At 39.3% G+C, this 23,535-nt stretch overlaps 4 protein-coding genes across 9 annotated transcripts; 2 read left to right on the forward strand and 2 right to left on the reverse strand.

The window, feature by feature from the left end:
• The first annotated feature begins 58 nt into the window (after window positions 1-58).
• LOC122413863 (centrosomal protein of 120 kDa-like) lies at window positions 59-5,431 on the forward strand. Of its 2 annotated transcripts, none has more exons than XM_043424501.1 (10): window positions 59-77; window positions 851-914; window positions 1,024-1,171; window positions 1,243-1,504; window positions 1,669-2,621; window positions 2,895-3,138; window positions 3,210-3,434; window positions 3,866-4,147; window positions 4,257-4,585; window positions 5,017-5,431. In XM_043424501.1, exons 2-10 carry the CDS (start codon window positions 863-865, stop codon window positions 5,357-5,359), a joined length of 2,838 nt encoding a protein of 945 aa, XP_043280436.1. In that variant the 5' UTR covers window positions 59-77; window positions 851-862; the 3' UTR covers window positions 5,360-5,431. The 2 variants fall into 2 exon arrangements, with proteins under 2 accessions (XP_043280436.1, XP_043280435.1); XM_043424500.1 differs by lacking the exon at window positions 59-77 and adding an exon at window positions 576-594.
• tobi (target of brain insulin) lies at window positions 5,334-9,396 on the reverse strand. 2 transcript variants are annotated; one of them, XM_043424511.1, is made up of 5 exons: window positions 9,260-9,396; window positions 8,124-8,263; window positions 7,886-8,050; window positions 5,879-7,483; window positions 5,334-5,699 (listed from the first exon to the last, which is right to left on the reverse strand). In XM_043424511.1, exons 2-5 carry the CDS (start codon window positions 8,146-8,148, stop codon window positions 5,464-5,466), a joined length of 2,031 nt encoding a protein of 676 aa, XP_043280446.1. In that variant the 5' UTR covers window positions 8,149-8,263; window positions 9,260-9,396; the 3' UTR covers window positions 5,334-5,463. The 2 variants fall into 2 exon arrangements, with proteins under 2 accessions (XP_043280446.1, XP_043280444.1); XM_043424509.1 differs by having other exon boundaries at window positions 9,139-9,274.
• A 63-nt stretch (window positions 9,397-9,459) lies between these two features.
• LOC122413867 (dual specificity tyrosine-phosphorylation-regulated kinase 2-like) lies at window positions 9,460-23,382 on the forward strand. Of its 4 annotated transcripts, none has more exons than XM_043424507.1 (3): window positions 9,460-9,711; window positions 13,704-16,025; window positions 16,649-23,382. In XM_043424507.1, the coding sequence occupies exons 2-3, from the start codon at window positions 14,868-14,870 to the stop codon at window positions 17,735-17,737; spliced, it is 2,247 nt and encodes a 748-aa protein (XP_043280442.1). In that variant the 5' UTR covers window positions 9,460-9,711; window positions 13,704-14,867; the 3' UTR covers window positions 17,738-23,382. The 4 variants fall into 4 exon arrangements, 3 of the variants coding, with proteins under 3 accessions (XP_043280442.1, XP_043280441.1, XP_043280440.1); XR_006261644.1 differs by lacking the exon at window positions 9,460-9,711 and having other exon boundaries at window positions 12,712-16,025; window positions 16,649-21,179; window positions 21,365-23,382; XM_043424506.1 differs by lacking the exon at window positions 9,460-9,711 and adding an exon at window positions 12,712-13,293.
• On the reverse strand, window positions 10,222-11,345 carry LOC122413887 (uncharacterized). Its single transcript, XM_043424550.1, has 3 exons — window positions 11,198-11,345; window positions 10,755-10,878; window positions 10,222-10,685 (listed from the first exon to the last, which is right to left on the reverse strand). The coding sequence occupies exons 2-3, from the start codon at window positions 10,864-10,866 to the stop codon at window positions 10,399-10,401; spliced, it is 399 nt and encodes a 132-aa protein (XP_043280485.1). The 5' UTR covers window positions 10,867-10,878; window positions 11,198-11,345; the 3' UTR covers window positions 10,222-10,398.
• Window positions 23,383-23,535: the final 153 nt, after the last annotated feature.

The following is a 23,535-nucleotide window of genomic DNA, read 5'->3' on the forward strand; positions in this document are numbered from 1 at the left end:
CTCTTTGTGATAATGAATTCCCTAGAATGAAAAAAAAGAAAAACTGAAACCGCAAGTGAAAAAGAAGTAATGATAACGTAAGATTTAACTCTTATAAAAGTAGATAATACAAAAATCACGGAGTGCGTATGATAAGAGATAAAAACCCAAACAAAACAGCATGTTTCAACGAAAAATGATGAACATAACCACTGTTACCAATATGAAGAAAGAATACTTTTGGTTGGTGGTAAAATTGTTCAAACGAAGCGAAACTAACCGCGGGTTTTCATTGAATTATCAAACCATTAGTTGAATTATTGACATTAGCCACATTATAGCAAAAGACTCAAACACACATTTTTTCCACTATTAACCCATATGCCCTTAACATATTAACGAACTGTTACGCGATTGATGAAACTTTTCTTTTACAAGGCACGTCGTAAGAATTGGCCAGAAAAGTTTTTCTTTTTTCACAATTATGAATCAGTCAAGAAGCGCGGCCCAGTCAAGAAGCAATCCTATGACTTCGCGATGAATGTTCTATTTTCAAACGTCCCAAATTTTTTAGTCAATCGAGTGAATAAACTGTCGTACTTGAGGAAAAATAAGGTTAACGTTATAATAAAAATATAATTGAAGATAAATTTAATAACTTTTTCGTATTTATTGCTTTTACAAATTATTGAATTTTATGAAGCGTCAAAAGATGGCGCAAACTAATCATTTTGCGCGGGTGCATAAAATTCGAACATGTTTGGCGGCGCATCCTACAGAGACAAACGTCACCTGTCAAACGTTATTTTTTCGTCAAGTCGGAAAAAAAATATGTAAAAAGTTTGATTATTCAATTACAACTACTTCGTAGAACCTTCAAATAATGGAGCACTTGAGTGGATCGGCGATTCAGGTCGTTCTCAGCCTGAGAGAAGGTGAGATTTCAGTTGCAATTGTTTGGAGCTCTAACCTCGCGTTTCTTGAAAAATGTAAAATGATGACCTGAAGAAAGAATATGCACGAATTTCATCGATACTTTACTAGGCAAGGGTTTCCATCGAATTTTAAATCCTACCACTATCGTTGCAACTCTAAATGGCCAATCTTTGGAAAGCGGTTGTATCGAACCAGATCCTCAACCCAGTTATAACACCGATCTTGTCTGGAAATCTGACAAAAATGTCTTGAGAAAGTAAGAATCGAGCATCCATGTATTTAACTTGGTTTTTGCCTTTTCAACCTCTTCCATTTCTCTGTTTCCAGAATGCGGTCCGGCCAAGAACCTGTCAAAATAGAATGTTTTGAAATAAAGGAAACTGGTATGAGAGATAAGATCGGTCATATGTTGCTCAGTCTAAGAACCGCTCGGATTCTCTTGCCCAGAGACCAAGTTGTTGACGTTCCAGCCACTTGGCATACATTTTTCAATCTCAGAAGTGACTTGAAAGCACATAAACCAGAAATTTTGCTATCACTCACCATAGAAGAACATGATGCTTACGAACGTCGAATTTTGTCCAGAGAGGTAATTTTATGTACGCAAGATACTTCAGAAATCCAAATTCTTAATACGGAACTCAAGTCTATCGAATGGAATTGAATAGTAAAGATAATCGAAAAAAAAACAACAGTTTGAAATGCATCTAGAGATAGCTATAGTATGCATTCATATTTTTTATTTATTCATAGTCTATGGAAACCCAAAATGGAATGCGAGAGGACAATACACAAATATCATCCAGCAAATTAGCATCTCCGTACCTGGTGGAAGAAGAATGCCTTATACAACTAGGACCAATAACAACTTGTCGTTCTCTTTTCTTGCTGGAAATAGTTGCAGGGACAGCTCAAAATCTGCACTTGTTCAGAGAGCAAGCTCGTGAAGCAGCGGGTGATTATAGTTTATGGTATCGTGTACTGGAAAACGATGTGCAACTGAAAGCATTTGGAAGTTTGGAGAGACGACTAGCAGTGGACGAAAAAGCAGTTATAAGGATAAGAAGCTCGTTGGAGATTTTGCGAAATTATTTACAAGAGAGGCCAAATTTGCTTCTGATAATGCAGCAAAGTGATACTGTTCTCGGACATTCCGAGGTGGATCTCAGGTCGTTGTTACCATCAAAACTTACGGAACTTTCATCGATAAACGAATCGAATAACGACAACGTTATAAATCGTCGTTGTGTCTTGAACAAACGAACAACGCCGCGAAATATCGGAGATAGCCAAGATAACGAGGCTTTTCTCGATCTTCAATTACGTTTGATTTACATAGGCCCCAAACAGACCGACGAAACGAGAGCCACAGATATTTTTCAAATTCCTTCGAGACCACCTGAAAGATTTGAACCTCCGAACGTCAACGAGGCAACCTCAGAAATAGACGCCCACAGAAACCCATGCGGCGATTTCAACAAATGTATTGGTGGCGATTACAGGAACCTCGGTTGCAGAAATTTACAAAACGATTACGAAAATCCCAGAATTCCGGACGACCGATTGCCATTACCAAGGAGCGTCGTTACTGCTACTAATTCCTACAACAATCATGAAAACAGTGTTGAAGCTTATCATTGTTATTGTCTCAATGTGAGTTTAACCGGAATTCAATCGTCGTCGCCGATACAAAATATTGAATTCAGGTAAACGATTGAATTTTTTTAAGGGCTTCTTAGCTGTAAAAAATGCTGATCAGCTGGTTCTTAGCTGATTCAAAGATATTTTGAATTTTTAAAAATTTTTACTTCTCAGAAATTTGGCATTTGTTAAGCAAGGTATTTGTTCATAAAATTTTGTGATACGATTCTAGAACTAGAGGAGAAAACGAGATAAAGCGTGACTGACTTAATTTGATCTATAATTCCTACATGGAATCTAACTTTCAGAGCTTGCTGAATTTTCGACAATTTTTTCAGGTTTCATCATCCAAAAGCTGAGATAATGTCGACGCTGTATCCAAAGGTACCACTTGTAGCGAACGAGAAATTGCGGCTGCAGGAAATCGGTTGCAAGTTACATTTCATATCGGCGGCTAAGGAAATTCGTCATTTATTGTTGTCTTTTCCACCGAGAATCAGCGTTCGTGATCTCGCTGATGAAACGAAAATGCCATCGGGTCAGACAATCCTCGAAGTCGACCGTTTATTTGCACGTGATGAGGTAACGTTTTCAACAGAAGTTCGCACGAGGAAATTTGTACAGAAGGTATAAAGAAAAATTATTTTTTTCAGCGCGAGATTCAGTACGAAGCTCCATTGTACGATAATGATAAAAATGTCGTAGGAGCAATAGACGTTTCGATGTACCTCCAGGATCATGGACCGTATTACAAAACTCACCAAACTGCCCCGGGCGAAAATTTGGGTCCACCAATTATGGACGATAGTTTAGCTTATAAGATCGTCGAGGAACTCGAAATTTGGAAAGAACGTCAACAAGAGATATTTCTCGTCGAGGTTCGTATATGAGTCTCCGTTATTACTGATTTTTCTACAGTTCTTGATAATTCCAAACGTGATTGGGCTGTTTCACACATACATTCCTGACCAAAAAATATTCTTGAAGAATTTCAGTACGAAAATTGAAAAATCTTCCGACCCTTATAAAAAGAAAAGTGTTAAATAATCATGATAAAAATCAATAAAACAAACACAATAAAAAAAAGTGAATTAATCGTCCGTTGAAGATAATAATTCTTGCAAAGCCAGTAATATTTCTCTTCACCATGTGTTTAGTTTGAATAACCATTCGAGACTCGTGAAGTATGGCTGAATTCCGTTACGTTTTCGTAAATCCGCCACGAATTGAAACTCCTTTTGAATTTTTTTGCCAGTCAATGTATGCATGTAAACATCCTTAACAGCTATTGCGAATATGACGAATGTAGTTGAAGAGGAAAGAGGAACGTCATCTCGACCGATTGAGCGAAGAGTGGCAAAAACGTCGGGAGAATTTGGAAGCGAAGCTTGCCTGCAGCGTCGAACAGTGCAAAATGCTTGCAAACAGTTTGAATATGGCGACCGAGGACTTGCGAACTCGGAGACTCAAAAGCCTTGAGAAAGAAGCTCGACTCATAAAAGCTAACGAAGATTTGCAGTGGAGATACGAAAAAAAACTGCAGGAACTGCAGGATGCGTTTCAACGAATGCAAGAAGAACTTCTTGCAAAGGTGTGATAAGTCACTTTATATTCATTGCACGAATAACTAGATTTTTTTTTTACCAGTCGTTCTTTGAAAATATATTAATTTCATTAATTATACATCATAATTTGTGCAGGTAAACATCCTTCACGAACAGAAGAGTATATTAGAGGCAGAACTGGAGCCATTGCGATTGGAAAATGAGAAACTCGATAGATTGGCGAGCAAGCAGGCAGAAGAGCTGCAAATTTGTCGTAAAAGTACATTGACTCAGGACCAAACTGCTTCGTTGATCCAGGACGTCAAAGCGTTGGAGCAAAAGCTTGAAAGTACTCAAAAAAGTAAATCGTTCTTCAAGGAACAATGGGGAAAAGCGGTGAGAGAAATTCATCGAATGAAAATGGAGCACCAGCAAGCCATTGAAGTTCAGATTAAAACGAGCAAAGATGAATTGAAAAATCTTGAGTAAGTTCGCTACTTCAATCACAGGACATATGTTAGTCCACCGATTCGCTTGAAATTATTCTTGGTATACCCAGCTTCAATGATCTACCACATAAACCGGCAGAATTTTTGTAGGCTTCTTGTTCTCATTTGTAGAAGAAGATCAATAGAATGTTTCCACCAAATGTTTATTCTCAAACCCTCTTTGATGTAGGAAATCAGTATGTAGTTGAAATTTCATTCCATTTTCATTGATTGTTAAAATTTAAAAAATATCAATTCATTATCATCCAATAGTTTAACGAAAAAATCTTCCAATCCCCCATTTCAAGGACTTTCATTTTTTGTCATTAGAATAAAACAAGCATGGATGCAAATCCAGTTCTAATTGGTTTCAACCATTCATCGGGGATTCGAGCGACGTAGTAATATTTTCTGTTAACGTGTTACAGTTTGGAAGAGATTCTTTGCGCGGATTCGAGTTCTCTAACAAACGACCAAATAACGCTCGGTGAAATACAAAAGGAAATAGACGTCATAAAGCCAAGACCAACGTTCGGGCGGGCGAACGAGCCGAGCCATCGATCGTTTTTTGGGCCTGGAGATACTGTTTACGCGCCAAATAGTCCAACGAAATCCCCTCGCAGTACAGGAAAATCGGGAGAGCGGGACGACCGTTTGAGTAAACTTATTGAGGAGAGAGATTCGCTTTTAAAGACTGGTAGCTATACGATCGACGATGCGATAATAAACAATCTCAACGCAGAGATAAGATCGCTTCTCATATTGAATTGAAAGATGTTAATTATTTTTATACAATATTTACGAGGCTTAGAATGAATAAATACGACGAAATAACAAAATAAATTTGTATTCTCATCATTCATCGGGCTCGCGCATTACGGAAGGATTGCATTACGTAGGTCCTGCAACAGATTATCACTGCTGGCCGATTGTTTCACGAAGAACGGCAAAACGGAGAGAGGTGCCGGGTGACTCCACAGCCAAATCGGTCCCGTATATGTTCTATTTTCGTAAGGATCTACCCAAGTTCCAATCGGTAGATAAATGTCACGAAACACAGCTCCTTCCGCTGTCACCGGAGCAACCAAAATGGATTCTCCCAGCATGAATTCTGAAGCAATAAGATTTAGGGAATTAATATGAGAAATGAGCAAAGAAGTTGAGAAGGTGTTTCCGATCTGAAAAGTCAACTATTCACTTCTGTAGAGGTGAAATTCGAACAAACAAGTTACAATTTCTTCAACATCGTGTATTTTATCAATTTTTTAATTGTTATAGAAAATAGCTTACCATCGTTGATCTTGTGAGCCGTTTGATCATGCGGTGCGATCCACCATATAGGGGCATTAACAGGAGTTCCATCGGTGACAGCTTTTCGCATTAGATCAACGATTAGCGGAGTGGCAACATCGTGAAGCTCTGTGTATATTCTCGAAATGGAAATAACCTCATTATCGTAGTCCCAGGGAACGAAAGAGTATTGGAGAGCTGGCATAAAAACGTTGGCCTGGAGCCAACGAAGGAAGAGCTCTCTGGATGGAAGAAAAGTGCCATTGAGGGAATTGTTGAGATAGCCGTTGCCACCGATCATGTCTGGAAGCACATGGACGTATCCGTTGAGATTCATCTGGAGAAGAGTCGTGATGAGAGTGGGCAATCCATTGTTCCAGGTCCATCTTGTGTCCTTGTCGATCATACGGACGAAAAGGGGAAGTTGTTGTGATTTCCATCCGACTCGAACCTCGGTGAGGTTGTTAAAGTTTTGAGCGAGAGCACTGACGTAATCGTTGGTGAACGCTCCGGGCTGAAGGTCGATCGTGGCATTCAGAGAGGGTATCTGTGGCAACCAGGAAACTTCGCCGGCGTCAAATTTAAATCCGTCGATTCCGAGGTTCTGGAGCAATCTCAATCGAGCGACCCACCACTGGACTGCTTTTGTATTTGTAAAATCGATGGTACCTGCATAGAGGCCTTGCCACCAGCTCATGCGAACAGCACCATCGAGATTTTTCACGAAATAACCGTTTTTGAGAGCGGTCGAATACGCCGGTTCACAACCTTCGTTTATGAACGGATGAATCCACAGAGTAACACGAAAACCTTTTTTCTTCAGGTTCGCCGTCAGCGTCGTGACGTTCGGGAATTTAACTGGATCGAAAGTCGCTGAACCGTAACAAGTTTCCCAATTGTCGTCGATCTCCAGTTGGCTGTTGGTGAAGTTGTAGGACAATATTTCATCCGCGAACTCGTTCACCACTTTCTCGCTAACGTTCGCCTTGTAACGAGCCCAGGTCGACCAGATCGGAAGCCTGATCATCCTCGTGTCAGGAATGCCCTTTGGCTTGCCCAAAAACTTGTCCACCACGTACAAGTGGGCCGATTTCGGAGACGCCGAAACAATAAGAAAATAGTCCATTCGCACTCGCTCCCGATTTCTGTAGGGCGGCTTGTTCTGCGCCATCAGACACAAATGTCTGTCCAGAATGTTGTTTTGATCGAGAAACAGCGGCGCTGTCTCGTTCACCCAAATCGCGTAACCGTCGCTGCTCAACCAATAGCGCTCAGCCAAGGCCATGTTTTTCGGATGTGTCGGAACGTATGGCTCCTCCTCGTAATACATGTGCTGTATAGGCCATGCCTGGTATCGCAATTGCGGACCTCCGTACCATTGATCATCCCCGAAATCCCAACAATCCGTCAACGGATCACTCGAAGCTCTTGAGATCTTTATACTCTCCGAATCCGGAGACGCTTCGATTATTGTTTCCAAATTTGACCCTCGCCATAAACAAACTTTGTTTTTACCACAATCGTTCTTCAACGATAGCGGCTCCTCCGATATTTCGTTCTCGTTATCCTTTGTAAACAGAATACTTTTCTGCTTCGACCCGATGCCTGTTAATTTTCAATTACGTATTGTGAACAGCTTGCAAGAAGAAAAATCCACGATTAATTAGAAATTATAGCGTGGTAGGCAACTCATACGTTCACTGGAATCTTGACTTTAGTTTGAGAAAAATGGTTTTTGCGTTTATAATGTTTCTAGTTTCAGCATTCACATTTCTGCTTATTCATGGATTTTCATTGAATTTCGTTTCGTTCGAATTCTTTATGCTACAATTTTTTTTATTCTCTATTTTATAATTGCCTCATCAATGTTCTTCGATTTATGACGTTTATCAAAATGATTGGAGACTAAAAGAAATGGTGACTAAAATTTAATCGATTCCATAAAGGCTTCAATTGAATTACGCATTGAACAAATCCCTGGGATTTCAAATTCTTAAATCAACGTACCATTTTTCGTGACTACCAAATTGATCACACCGTTTTTCGTCGCGACATCGACCAACGCATTTTTAGAAGTAAGTCTGATTTGATGAGTGACTGCTGATAGAGTTTCATCCTCAGGCTCGTACCCCAAAGCGCAATCCACAAGAGTCACGACCACCAAAAGTTTCACTGAAAAGTTTTCAATTACTCAAATCATCGAAGAACGAGCATATATAGTCATGGAAAATGAATATTTACATACCAAGGAATATTCGTAGCTCGCGCATCTTGTCCACCCATCCGAATAACGAAATGAGGACGATGCTTGGTCGGACAGGCTTTATATATTCTTGTATCTCGCCTCAATCTTTGTTTATCCATCAACTCAATGAGTTCCACCATCTAATCGTTTTGTCATTGAAATAAAAAAGGAAAAATAAACGAATAATAATCATGGTGATAACACGTGATAGGAAATTCACTATTACTCCGTTGCTAATCGTATAATGACACATTGTAGGGACTATAGCTCAATGTTTTCGCTATTATATATTAACTCTGTAAAAAGTCCTTCGATAAGATTCATTGGTAATGCTCGTATAGAAAAAATCATTTGTCTGGTTTGACTCGATAAGGTATTGCCACTGTCAATAGAGATTTCTAGTGATTGTCAATAATCAACGAACGATAGCCGATCATTTTTTTTAAGCAGGTAATTCTCATCGATAACTATAATTAAGCAACTAATGGACTTGTAATTAATCAACCATTATAATTGATTAAGGTCTATTAACCGTTCCATTTTTTCAAGTCTTATTGATTCGTCACATAGAGATAAATACTACACAAATATTTTGTTCGTACCGGGAAAAATGGTTTTGATTAGTATGAAGTGTTTTTGATAGAGGGAGAAAAAAATTGAGAAAAAAATGTGCGATACACAGTATCCAGGGATCGTAATCAAAAGCGTTAGAAAAAAACGTTTGAATGGGGCACAAACATTGTTTTCTTGAATTTCAACATAATCGAAGTGACTATGCTTTGCCACGTGCGTGGACGTTCTCTCGATTGGTGATGCTGAAAATGGTTTTTTAGTTAGGTAATGTTTCGTTGCCGAAAGAGAACTCGCCAGTTACGAAGCCTCTATCGAAAATGTTGATCTTGAAATAGACTATTCTCCACAAAAAACTTGGGAAGCTCGCTTTTTGTGTGTAAGTATGTATTTATATATAGATATAAAGATGAACGTCACGGGAAAATTTTAACAGAACACTCACAGTCACTATATCGTCATTTATTATTGTCCCCAATTGTAAAATAACCTGAGCGTGATAACGTTTGCAAGTTTTCGGGTATACTTTTATCGATTGGAAGGCTTTGGAGTTAGAAATTCTATACCGAACTGCTTGAGTCCACAAATTCCGAATGTACATAAATTAGCTGCCGGCATACGAAACGTTTTTGACGTTTCAGCAAGTTTTGGCCGAATGACGGCCAAAATGCTTTCTTCAGGGTTTCAAGATCGGAATGGCTCGTTTTATTTGGCAGTTCTCGAAACGTTCCGCATTGGTCGATAATTTCGAGAACTTGATTCAACGTACGAACCACACAACATGGAAAACAGTGTTGATTTGTTGGCCTCACTGCCCCCACTGAGGTCGGGTGGGAGATAGGTAAGAGGGTGGTGGAGTAGTGGAAGTTGCTCAAAGTAACCGATCAGTCAGCTGCTTCCAATTTCGAAATTACTCACGACAAATCATGTATACAGCTTGTTGCCCAATTCTTGAATATTCCGGACGTTGCAAAAATTTTTTTTTCGGAAAATCGGACAAAAAATGTTATCACCGCAGGTAAGAATATATATAATTACTTTTGCTTTAATGATCAGCTCAAAATCAAAGTATATTCGTTTTTTTTTGGCTGGACGGATTGACTGATTCCAAAAATTGATCGAAAACCCAATAGATGTGCATAAGTATTTATTTACTAGATGAAAATACAGACACATTCATACACAGGGTTGGCTTATAATATATGAACCCTTGATGATATATGCATGTATACCAGTTTAGCAGACTGGTTCGAAGATAGAATATAAGGTATTGTAATCTGTATTGCGACGGACTCTACATTTTTTTTTGAAAGTATGGATTAGTCCATCAGTCCGTACTTTGCCGCTGCAAGTGTCAGAGAACGAGAGAGAGAGAGAGATTCTTCTTCGACACAGTAATAATTTAACCAGTTAAAAAAAGGCTCCGTCAGCCCGTTAATGCCATCATATCTTGCGTGGGTCGAGCGAGCTTTTTCATAACCGGTCAAACCGTGACGACGAATTAGTACTTCGAAAATTCGAGATGAGCTTGGGTTTGTGACCATCCATTTTATTTATAGTGTTCGATATCGATAGTATAATGGTCGGTATTATAGTATAGTGGCAATAGCAGTAATAATATAATAGTGTTTTAAAACTAGTAGAGCTCGATAGTAAAACAAAGGTCACTTGTAAATAGTTAATATGAATAGTTGTGCGCACATCGCTATGGCGCTGATGACGATTCTTTTGCACTTTTTATCAAGGTGTCCAATATATTCGTCGGTAAATCCGTGGATGTCGCGGATCCTCCGATTTCGTTCTTGGGGATTTTTCCCCGTCCTTCGCTTTTTTCCTCCGCGGGGGCCTTTTTGTCTGACGATGACGATTCCTTCGAAGCTGAAGCTTTCTTATTACTTTTTCCTTTGATCTTCCAACATGCGGCTTGCGATTCCCGAACAACTCTTTTATTGGCTTCGGCGGATGATAACATTTTTTCGTGAAGACCTTCCACTGTAGTTAATTGAAAGTTTGAAACATACATTTTTATTGCTCATATATAGTCGTAAAGCAAATAATTACCGTCGAGCTCGCCATTGTTTACAACTTGCCCTGCAACAGGATTCGAGGAAGTGACATCCAACATCACTGCTACTAACACCACAGCAACGATCAGCAAGAATTTGGCAGCCATTATTCTATAAATCTAAACAATAAATATGTCAATGCTTTTTGGAAATTGTTAAATTTATATTTTAACAATATATTGCGATCAGGATCAGAAATTCGTCACAAGACGTACGACTACGTGTAACCGAGCTGTCAACTCTTTAGTCAATATTGAATAATTGAATAGTTGAAAATTGATAATAAACTTTTTTCACAAAATGGACGTGGATTTTCGCATTCAACATTTTTTTTCCGAATATAAATTCGTTATTGATTTCTATTTATAAATTCATAAGTCTACAAAAACTCATAAATATTTAGCAAAACGTTATAAATTCGATAAAATAATTTCTTACCTGTTTTTGCTCGAGCTCTGCGAGATGCGGTGATCGTTGAGACTGCTGCGTATACTCGTAACTCAATTCACCGATCTTTTATATACGAGGCATTGGAGAAAGAAACAACAATAATGTCTTACTTGTTTTGAAAATTTACAAAACATCACGTTTCGTGTACACCTCATATCGAAACGACATGCTCCGTACAAAGACCAACGTATTTTGTTGAAAAACTTTTCAACGGTTTCATCATCTTTTTCATCGTGAAATTTTCAAGGTCAATCTATTGATAACAATATAGATAAATGTGGAAAAAAGTTTCTTCAAGTATGGTGGAATTATTTATTGATGTGAGTTTTTGTAAAGAAAACAATTAATAAAAATATAGGAGCGCCGAAATTAATGGTAAAGTGGCACACAACAAAGTGGCGCTGTTCGATCCCCATGGTGGATGACATTTTTGTCAAAATTCTGCCAAGGAGTCCACGCAGCATCGTCGGAATAATGAGATATTCCATAGTTATTTGATTACTTTTTTCGTTTATTATTTTAAAGTTCATACATTTTCTCAATTATATATATTTGAATACACCGTGATCACATATATACTTTGGAATTTTGACCCTAAGCTTCTATAATGGAACATAATTTAATTCTGAAACCAATATTGACATTTGATAGGCACTCTTTGTCTTGTTCGATTTTTGATTAGAAATTAATCACTAAAAAACGGTTGAGAACGTGGTTTCTCCAGTACTTATTGGAGCGAACTTTCTCGTTGATAAATGTCGCTCAAGTCGCTACCGCGATCCGCTAAATTATATTCACGACACATTCGTTTTCTATTTCGCTCGATAAAGAACCAAAAAATCGACCCTCATTTGAAATAACGTCAGCATGTCTTCTATATATGAGCCGTCGAAAGTGGTCGAAACATATACATTGATACGGTATCTGCCGAATCTCTCTAGTCTCCATGTTCCCTGACTTCAAGAGTCGTAGAGTACACTATTCACTGTCAGAGTCAGATCGGTGCATGCCATTTACAGATGTATTTGCAGTAAATATCGAAATAGATTCGTAGGCGAGCAGGGCGAGCACATAAAAAGTAAGGTTATGAAGTGAAGGTATCAGCTGCTCGAATTGCAAATTATTCAACGCGTGCGCCGAACGATTGTGCGAGCTTCGAGCCTCTCCCGCGTGGTAATGTCCTAATCATAACTTGGAGAAAAACAGGAATTTTTAATGCTCTTTGGACTGTGATATTTTTTTTTAATATAAGAATAAATTGCTGATACATTTTTTTTGCGCACGAACCGTGATTTATAAGATTTTTCAAATCGAAAGCTCTGTGATTTTATTTTCAACTTGAAGTAAAATTCAACGAACTGCTCCCGCCACTATTCGAAGTGAGCCGTAGTTGCATCCATTTGTCCGAGGCGAGGGCGCTATTCGATCGATCTTCCATTTCGAGGAAAATCGCCTCTCCAGACGATTCTCGATGCTGTTTTCATTAGCCACGGTAGCGTTTTGTGTGCATAGCCAATGTATAGCTTTGGAATTGAAAATTCGATCCGAGAAAAGAAAAACGCGTGTGCTCGTGAATCCGTAAGACTTTAATTATTTACGCAAAGTGTGTGTCGTTCGTTGTGTTTATGTAATAAAAGAAAAACAAAGAAAAATATGTGTCGTATCTCGTATCAGGGACAAAATTACAAGAGACTGTCGGGATAAATTTCACGGAGCACGCAATTCTCTTTCTCCCGTGTGGAATCGAAGATTTCCAATGGCATTTAATACGAGAGCGCATATCGTACATATATAGAATATATCGGATGAGTAACATAACATTCGTTCGATTTTATTATTCTTCAAGTGGTTTGACGCGTAAAAGTAACAAGTTTTTTATCGTCAATCCAACATTTCATACAAAATACGTACACTTTATCGAGTCTTACGCACGAAATACTTCGAGTACTCGTAATCGTTTGATTTTAACCTCGCACATGTCTCCTGTTTCGGCAAACTGACGCGCGTACATATTTACCCCCTCGATATTCTGTAAAATTCTACTTGACGAATGATTCATTCGTGCTAAAATAATTAAGTACACGGTAAAAATTCGTGAAGAATACTTCGAGTTTGTGCTGCTTAAAAAAAAAAAAAAAACAAAAAAACAAAAGAGAATAACTCGCACTGATCTCACTATAGATATACACATATGTGTCTGTATCTATCTACATATATATAACGGATCGTGGATTATATCCAAAACAGCCAAGTGGCAAGTGGAATTCTATAGATGCATCGTGCATCGGAAAAATCACGCAATCGTCGCACCACCTGCTGTGAAAGATCACATCGGACAATTGACTGAGCTAGAAAATTCTAAATTTAAAATATTACAAAACATAATAAACGGATCCGAATTTTTTGGATTTAACATTAAATTCGAAAATAAATTGACGTATTCTTTGCCCAACACTGCCAAAAGATTTGGCTGAGATTCTATTAATTTTTTCAGAAAAAAAAGAGCATTTGAAATTTGAAAAAGAAGAAATGCTTCACGCCGAGGCATTAATGAGGAAAAAAAAGCACAACTTTACCTGGATTAAAATGAACGAGAGGGCTGAAACTTCTGGAAGAGCGGTAATAAGTAGAGAAGAGTGAGCAATAAGATAAAAGAGCTTGGCCCACCCGGAGTCAGGTGGAAAAAGAAAACCAAACGGCGAGCTGGTCTGGAATAGCTCATAATGCGTTTGCCCTCGTGGTCTACCAACACGATAGACTGTAATAACATTAGACGTTCGAAACCTCGCTCCAGAGTCAAAAGAATACAGAGGACTAAGGAGAAAATAGACGGAGAGTCGGATGAGGACACAAAGTCGAAGAAGGAATACTGTAGACATTCGTGAGAGGAAAACTAGAAAAAGGAGAAACGACCGAGATGAATTCTGGCAGGCAAAAGCTGTTGTTGTTGTTGTTGTTGAATATATATACAAATAATACTCCGCACCAATAGTCTTTGAAAAGCAAAAAAAGAAAAACGAGCCTCCGACGGACGTTTTTTTATTAAAAAAGTTCCTCACAGCTTCTTTGTGCTTTGTCTGTCGCTCGACTTAGCCTAGAAGAGAGAGAAGAAAAGATTCGAAGAGTAGTGTTGGCTCAGCGACGCATAGGGCATAAGCAGCGCAAAGATCGACCGTCCGCTCTCTTCTCACAGAATATCTAGTCCGAAGCACGCCATTAATTGAGAAATATTCTAAAATCCTTTTCATCAAGGTGATCCGGAGTTTCTTAACGGCAGAGATATCAATCGTCAAAATTGGCAGTCGTCAACTCGTCTAACAACAACGGCTCACGAAAATAATCTTGCAAAAAAGGCTGTTGGTCATTTTCTCAGGCCGATACATCAAGACTGCTTTTTACTAATATTATTTCGTATTATAATAAAAAATTAAAAGAGAAGAATCCAGGGAAGATAAGGAAAGCAGCGTGCAAAGGACCAATGAAGAGAGTTCGAACGTTTGAATCGGGTTCAACGGGCGGAGTGGTATGCGGAGAGAGAAGAATGAGAGAAATGGAAACGGAATTGGAGGAAAAAAGAAATGAGTACTGGTACACAGGTTTGAGACAAGAATCGAAGGGTGTGTGTTTCTTTGGATAAAAGTGAAAAAGGGCGATCGAGATGCCCCTTTCATTACCAAACGCGTTTGCCCCCATGAGCACTTACACCACTCAGAATTTCATATCGACCGGCGACAACAATCATTTGCCACCTCTGAAGGGTGGGAGCCTTCTGTTGAAACAAGTAGCGGGGGAATCGCCGCCGAGTCATCCGACCCGATCGAGCCATCCGCCTCCGGTGCTCTCCACTCATTTGCCCAGTTTGAGTTCGAGCGTTAACAACAGCCTGCAAAACTTGACGAGCAATTCCGAGGGTCCGAACCTGCAGCATCCTCAACAGCAACAAAGTCTGAACTCGAGTCACGTCGTATCGCAGCAACACGCGAATCACAATTCTCACTCTCAGGCAAACAGTCAGACGAACAGTCCACTCGTGAAAAATGGACGGCTCGATGCTCAACAGCATTCCAACAGCAGCAGCGCCGGTGGCGGTGGCGGTAGCAGCGGAACTGCCAACGGAAGTGGAGCAGCCGGAAGCGGCGGAGCGGCCGGAAACAGCGGCAAAGTTATTCCAAAGATGGCCGTTACTCCGGAAATCGTGATGAAACTTTACATGAACAAGTTGACGCAGTACGAGAGACACGAGATATACTCTTATCCACAGATTTACTTTATAGGGGCCAACGCTAAAAAAAGGCCGGCCAGCTTCGGTCTACCGAACAATCACAGTTACGATAACGAGCATGGCTCTTACACTCACACACCTCACGACCACGTCGCTTACAGATACGAAGTATTGAAAGTAATCGGCAAAGGCTCCTTCGGCCAAGTCGTCAAGGCTTACGATCACAAAAATCACGAACACGTTGCCCTCAAAATGGTTAGAAACGAGAGACGCTTCTCGCGCCAAGCACAAGAGGAAATAAGAATTCTTCGTAATTTGCGGGAACAGGACAAGGACAATACCATGAATATTATACACATGTTCGACTCGTTTACCTTTCGCAATCATATGTGCATCACCTTCGAGCTTCTCAGTATAAATCTCTATGAACTCATCAAGAAGAACAAGTTTCAGGGATTTAGTCTACAGCTCGTTAGAAAGTTTGCTCATTCCTTGTTGCTCTGCTTGGATGCCTTGTACAAGAACAAAATTATCCACTGCGACATGAAACCGGAAAACGTTCTTCTCAAGCAACAGGGTCGAAGTGGCATCAAGGTAATTTCATCCACCCAAAACTCTCCGTTCAATTACATACTCCATATAAAATCACACCAAATTTACTTTCCTACTGGAAATAGCAGACATTTCATTGCTCCGAGGATCATCAAATATTTAAGAAAATATCTTCACCTTAAATTTTTAGCGACAACGAATTTTTTTCATTCGTATCACCAAGAACTTTAAATGTCAACAACACCGTAACAGGCAAACAAACGATTTAGTGAACAAACAAATATTTTTCATAGATTCCCACTAACACAGACTTCCGTGATTTATTTGATAAGGACCGAAAATTTATTCATTGCGAAGATTCAATATTAGAGCCAAAAAAACGTGGAAATGAGAGCAAAGCTTTTTGACGATCATTGTGTGACATAAAACTTTGAAATTTAAAGACGGAATCAGCTCTTGATATTGCGTTTTATATGGAGTCAACGGGTAGCTTTTCCCAACTGGTTTTCTTTTTTGGAATTTTATTGACATTTTGAAATTGTATATCGAATAAAAAGAAGCTTCATTGCATGAAAAAAGTGATCTACAGAGGATCATTAGAAAATGACTGAAAATGATATATTTGAGGATGTTGAAAGTAACCTAACACATGTTTTCATTGGCAGGTGATAGATTTTGGTTCGAGCTGTTACGAGTCTCAGCGGGTGTACACGTACATCCAGAGTAGATTTTACCGTGCTCCGGAGGTGATATTGGGTGCGCGTTTCGGGATGCCAATCGACATGTGGAGTCTCGGTTGCATATTGGCGGAGTTATTGACAGGATTTCCATTACTGCCGGGAGAGGACGAGGCGGATCAATTGTCTTGCATAATCGAGTTGCTCGGTATGCCGCCAAGGAAGTTGATCGAGAGTGCGGACAGATCGCGACATTTCTTCAGTTCGAAGGGTCATCCGAGGTATTGCAAAGCAACGACAATCGCGAGTGGTTCGACGGTGTTGTTGGGGGGAGTTTCGAGGCGAGGAAAATTCCGAGGGCCGCCGGGTTCGAAAGTGCTCAAAGACGCGTTGAAAGGTTGCGAGGATCCGTTGTTTTTAGATTTCATAAAGAGATGTTTGCAGTGGGATCCGGAGCGTCGTATGACGCCGAGCAAGGCGTTGCGTCACGCTTGGCTCAGAAGAAGACTGCCGAGACCGCCGGATCACCCGGACAAGCCGGACAGCTCCTCATCGGTCGTTTGCAACGCCGGTTGCGTCATGAGCTCTTCAGTGCACGTACCGGCGGGGAGCGCAGTTTCCTCGGCGACCAGTCGAATAAGCTCGACCAAAGGGAGCATTGGAACCGCGACAGCGATCCCCTCGAGCACCGTTGGCAATGGCGCAGTCTCCAGTTCAACGAATGCCTCCGCTTGCCGCTTTCCTACCACGCTCAATTCGCAAACGCGGCACTCCCTACTGCTGCAGCAGCAGCAGCAGCAGCAGCAGCAACAGACCGCCCCAACGGTGCCTCATCAAAACTCTGCTTCGACTACGTCCACGAATCAACCATCCTCTCTGCCTTCTTCTATAAATCATCAACAATCCGCCACTAGTTCAGCGGGCAGCGCCACCTTGCAACACAATAATTCACTCCATTCGCACAACGGAGGATCTCATGGCTCTTTGCACGACTCCCACGGTCGCAGCTCTCACGGCTCCTCCGGGCTTTCCAGCCGTTTCAAAAAACAGGAGAGCTCCGGCGACTCGTGGCGGTAAGTTTTGACCTGCCCGTGTCTATGCGTACGCGAGCGTGTGTGTGGGCGAGCTCTTACGCTTGAAAATTGGGGCCGCTCAATTTATTCGAAAAATGCCATTAAGCAAGAGCAGATGAAACATTTCTGACAGAAATTCATTGCGATCTTTCGTCGGTTCACTCAATCATGGACATTTCGTGATTTTATTTCTTTTATTGCTTCCTCAATTTACGAAAACAATTCCTTTTGCCCTTGCTTAAGTTTTCTTATGTAAAAACATCAATTTTCTGTCAACAAACGAAACGTCAAACGAAAGTGGAAATTTAAGCCTTTTTTGTTGACAGACAAATTGTGTTGAGTTGTGTTGACAAATTGTGACCCCGTTGAGTCACAATTTTGAGTGAGAAAAAAAGTCGTTTCTGAGCTCGAATGCACCTGACGAAATAAATTTTTTACCGCCCACGCTGGTGAGTCGGAAGAGAGTTTTTTCGACAGGTCGATCAAACTCGATAAATAATTATTTGTTTTCTATCTCCCGCATGATAAAAAAAAGTCGTACAAAGTGCGTTAAGATTTGTCGAAAAAATTCGCAGGCGATACAGCAAAATAATTATTTTGTTCTTTACGAGGAAAAACCAAGTTTTCCTTACGAAACATAGTCGATATTGTTTTATTTGAAAAAAAAAAAAAAAGGCATTTGACGAATGAAAGAGCGAACCAATCCTCGGCTCGTTACTTCTCGTACGAGTTTACAAGCCGATATTCGTAAACATTGAAACGAGTAAAGAGCGACGATGAGGCGAAGCGAAGAAAGCTGGACATTCTGAGGAAAATGTAGCCAAAGCTAATGTCCATCGACGAATGAAAATTCGATGAAAAGCAAACCACACGCGGGCACCCGCATTCACGAAACTTAATCAATATAGTTGAAGAAAAAAACAACAACTTCAGTAGGTAATAGTAATATAGCTCGTGATACGGAACAGGATGTCTTGTGATATGAAACTTGGGCGTATACTATAGGGGTTTATATTATATAATAGAATATATGAAAATAATTATTTTATCGCGCTAATGAAAAAAATGTAAATGCTAACAAATGAAAAAAAAAAAGAAATAAGAGAAAGAGGGGAAAAAACAAAAAGTGAAAAACATTTAGCATTTAAGATCTGTCCGTTGAGTCGTAGCTAATTGCTATGTTATGCCGCATTATATATTAACGAGGAGAACTTAAATGAAGGACGCTAAAGGCGCGCAACGAGGAGTGGAATTGTTGTAAGAGCGTGATAAATTTTATCGTCTCCCCAGCTTTTATTTACTCGAGACGAAACTTACTCTTCGCATTCATCCACACACACGCGCGCGCGCTCCCAAAAGTCCTTTCGCAAATTTGAAGTAATTTCTTAAACTCCCCCAGGCGACGAATCGGATCGATATGATTTTGCCATTTTATTATTATTGCATCGATTCTCTCGAGACGCGAATTTTTTTGTATGTTTTTTGTATGTCCATTTCGTTCCAATTCTTAGGCATTTTAATTATTTTTACCAATTTTTATGGGCAGAAAATTTAAATGACTTCGTAACGTGCACTTTTTGCATGAATACGTGCTTTAGTTTGTTGAATTGGAATCTTTCAAAAAGTTATGTTTGCATTTCCTTCTAATCAGGGCCAAAAATCGTTCTAAGCTTTTGCATCCTCCTCCGATTAGATCACTGCCTGAGGCATGGAAAAAGTAACGCCTCGATCGACACATCACCTATTTTAGAGGTTGCATTTTTTTAGAATTATTCTTGACAAAAACTAGAATAAAATTATTGATTGAATTTTTACCAGTTGGCTAAAAGAATAAATCGAAGGTTTTCGCACGGTTTTCATGTGAAAGACCATCGATGTTTAAAGCTTTTAATCATTTCTACAATTTACGTGATTTCAGTTTCTTTCACGTAAACGTGAATATTCAATTATGGGAAATTAAAATTTTTGGCGTTTGCGTGTCCAACCTCTTCACTGGGAGGCCAAACTGTCAAAAATATTGCTGATTGAGGTACTGATAAAACAAGAAAAAAAATATGGACGATAAATCACGATTTTTCGTGGAAATCCTTTCATTCCTCCTCGACAGGAATTCAAAATTTTTTAACCGTTCAGAGTGTGCCATGAAAAGGCTGCGCAGGGAGATTCTAAACTTTGTTTTTCTGTTAATTTTTCATTGTTTCCTCATTGACTGTTGATATTTTATTCCAAATTTTTAACATTTGATTCAAATATCTTTTCCAGTTTCTAGATCATAAAAACGTTTGTAATTGGACGTTGAACCATCGCGGTATTCATTGCTGAGCAATGTAATTCTGATGACAAAAGTGCTTTTGGATGTTCAAGGTCATCCAGTCCTGTAAATTTTGAAAAATGGACTTTAGTCTTCAAAATTACAGCTTTAGAATTGTAAAAGTTTTTTGCACCTTGAAACAGCATTTTCGGGCCATAACAGACCACCAGAAATGCCCTCCTGACCCTCGAACCGTCGACCAGTGAAGGGGCTCATCAATGAACTCGTAATTTTTACTTCTTTCCCGGTGTTGCATGCACTTTTTACTATTTATCTTATAAATGTTAATACTCACTTTTTATTTCCAACAAAAGTAAAAAAATATTTTTCATCACAGTCGCAGGCCACCCCCGCGTGTCGCGTTTGTGTGTGAGTGTGTACATATTACAGAAATTCCTCATTCATAATCACTGCCTACTTATTTCATAAATTCTCTCGGTAAATAGATGACAGATAAAAAGCGTAAGACGAGACAAGCGAATTTGAGATTTTGTTGTTCCTCGTGATCGAGGATGAGTAATTTGTATTAGTGATCGAGATTAATAATTGTGTGTCGCGAAAAATTATTTTTGCGTTTTGTGTCTCGAGAGTTGACGAACTTGCGTTCTGTGCTCGCATCGGAAAGTCTCCGATCGAGGAGAAATTGTGTGTATAATAATTTTAATGGAAATGCTCGCTTGGCTACAGAGGAAGCGAGAGAGCTAATCATTTTTGAATTGATAATTTTTAAACGATTGCACGATACATAAGGAGACCTTTTATATGAATTTGTACTGCTGCGCCGAGCAGCACGCGCACGGCCCCATCAGCATTAATTATTCTACATTCGAAAGTTTTTAAAAATGTGTGTGAAAAGAGAGCACGATTATTGGCAAATGCGTATGGTGATTCGTTATTTCGTGTATTCTGTAAATGACTAGACGCGAGACACACGAGATCGATGGCTTTTCGAGTTTAAAACACTATATATATTATCCTTTAAAATTCAGTTGGTTAGTCGGTAACAAGGTTATCGGCAAAGTCCCGCACGAACGCCCTCTATAACGAACGGCAACGTCACAGTTCCGTGAGAAATGGCCGCAGGTTTGGAAACGTTTCTCCTCCGGAAAGACACAACCGATTGGGATGCGAAGAGGTTAGCTCACTCCTGTCAATTTTTGCACTCAGTAATTCCGACGATTGATTGTGAAGTTTCGGAGAGCCTGAAAGGACATTTTGCTAAGCTATCTTTAAGTTCCGAAACTAATATTTCACGTCAGTAACCGAAATTTTGTGATCAATGTTTTTTCGAACGAATTTATTGAACTGGACGGAATTCAGCTCGGCCCGCGTTAAGGAAGAAATTTTCGAAAACAATTGGAAACGCTATCGCTCCGGTAAAGAAATCTACTGGAAATCGAAAATTCCAACTTCAAGAATCAAGAGACGCGGTAGCGGCTCGACGCCAAGTATTAAAAGGAAAAACTGCAGCGCAAAAGAAAAGCCAGTTGAAATATACACCGTGCATCTATTCCCATAATTATTATATTTCGAAAAACAATTTCGAAGAAATTGATAAATTGCGAAAATCAATTTTAATCGTTTCTTTGATCATCAAAAGAGCAAAACAGCTCAGTTTTATGAATCACAAGTGATCTTGCTTAAATTTTCCAAAAAATTGCTACCACTCTACAAAAATCTGGAATCACGGTAGCGAGACTCGAGACAAGTACATTTTTCAGAGCGAGTTCGCATTCGGAGACTTTACAGGAGTCGCCGCGTTCAATAGTTTCACCATCAACAATTCGAAACGGAATCGAAGATTGTATCGCAGTTATGGAGGTTAAATTCAGTGCAACTTAACTCAGTTACTTCGTTCTTTAGCGCCCTCGATAATTGAATCAACAACTGGGTCAAAAATAGAGAAAAAAAAACAAATAATAAATCCGTCAATAATTGAAGTTTTAATGTTTCCACAATTTATAATATTTGATGATTTTTGTGTTACGTAAAATACGTAAGTAACGTTTTATTAATTCAAACGGATTTTTGAAAGAACGTTTCGTGTACTTATTGTCGAAGAATATTTGAAAAACCTGATTCTTGTACGTGGATATCGTAACGTTTCAAGAGAACGACGCTGAAGTTTCCAACGTTCGAGTTCAACGAAATGAACGAAAAAAAACATTTGTAATTCACCAATTTTTTATTTCACGAGTCGTTGGTGCAGCTTGAAAAACTGCGAATCGCAAATTTGGCAGGGAACAAAATAGGAGAATTACTGGAATTATTGGAGAGTTTTTTTCGATCATTTCGTTGGACTCCAACGTTGGAAACTTAAGCATCATTCAAGAGAAATAATGTACGTGAAATGGGAAAATATGCCGAAAACCTTTTTACAGTCTATTCCGATAAAAACAAGATAGGCACACGCGTTTGAGAATGTGTGTTATTAATATTTCGAGCCATGCAAGACTGAGATCCGCCAAGGTCAACGAAAAAAGTCATTTTGGTGTGTTCTTTCACTTCCTTATGCGCGCGCGCGCTCTCCGATACTTCGAGTTTACGAAAATTCGATTGAATCGAAAGAGGACAGAGCGACGCCTTGATATACCGTGATTCGTTTAGTTTTAAAGACAATAGTGAATATAAGTTTCTTTCTTTTTCTTCCCCCGATGTGTGTGTGTGGGTGTGTGTATTTTCGATAATTCAGTGATTTCGTCGGCTAGCTTCGTGTGGAGTAGTGCCACGATTTTTGTGTAATTCACGAGTGATAAACCGATGTATAGAGAAGAAGTTGAATAAAAAGAAAGAACGAAGATCGAGCGATGTATGTAAAGCCCCGTGAAAGTGTTTCGTTCGTCGACAATTATATACACACGTAATAATAATAATAATACATATATGAATATATTTATGTAAGCGACGCCGCGATGGAAAGTTTGATCTCTTATGCTAGTGCATTAAAGATACATACGAGCAGTATAGTAGGACGAAAATGAAGAAGATAAACAAAATGTAATAACGATCATAAGAATAGGGTAAGCACGATTCTCATTTGGAGACAAAACGCGAATAACGAAATTCCTTCAGAGGCGTTTTGCGCGTATAAAATGCTGTGTATTACTACGGGAGAGAAATAAAAAATAGTTATTGGTACGAATGCTGAATACCATGTCAATACACACATTTGTAATACAGATCGAAAGAAGATGAAAACGAAAAAGCACGAAAATTGTAATGTTTGTTGCTATCTATACTCAGTCACTGGGAACGCGTGTGCGAATCTGATTTTTTTTTGTCAAGTGCTCCTATACATACATATTGTTTAAGGAATGAATAAATGCTGCTTATTCACAGTTGAAACTTATTATTTTGGTTGGGGGCGCCTGGAACAATGACGTTTGAACATTTTATACTATAACCTCATCTTTGTGTCTCATTTCTTTTTCCATATATCACAGCGAAATGGCAATAAAGCGAGGTCGGTGTCGACCGACGCGCTCGTTCAA

This window comes from Venturia canescens, chromosome 7 (assembly GCF_019457755.1).
Source record: "Venturia canescens isolate UGA chromosome 7, ASM1945775v1, whole genome shotgun sequence".
Lineage (NCBI taxonomy): Eukaryota > Metazoa > Arthropoda > Insecta > Hymenoptera > Ichneumonidae > Venturia > Venturia canescens.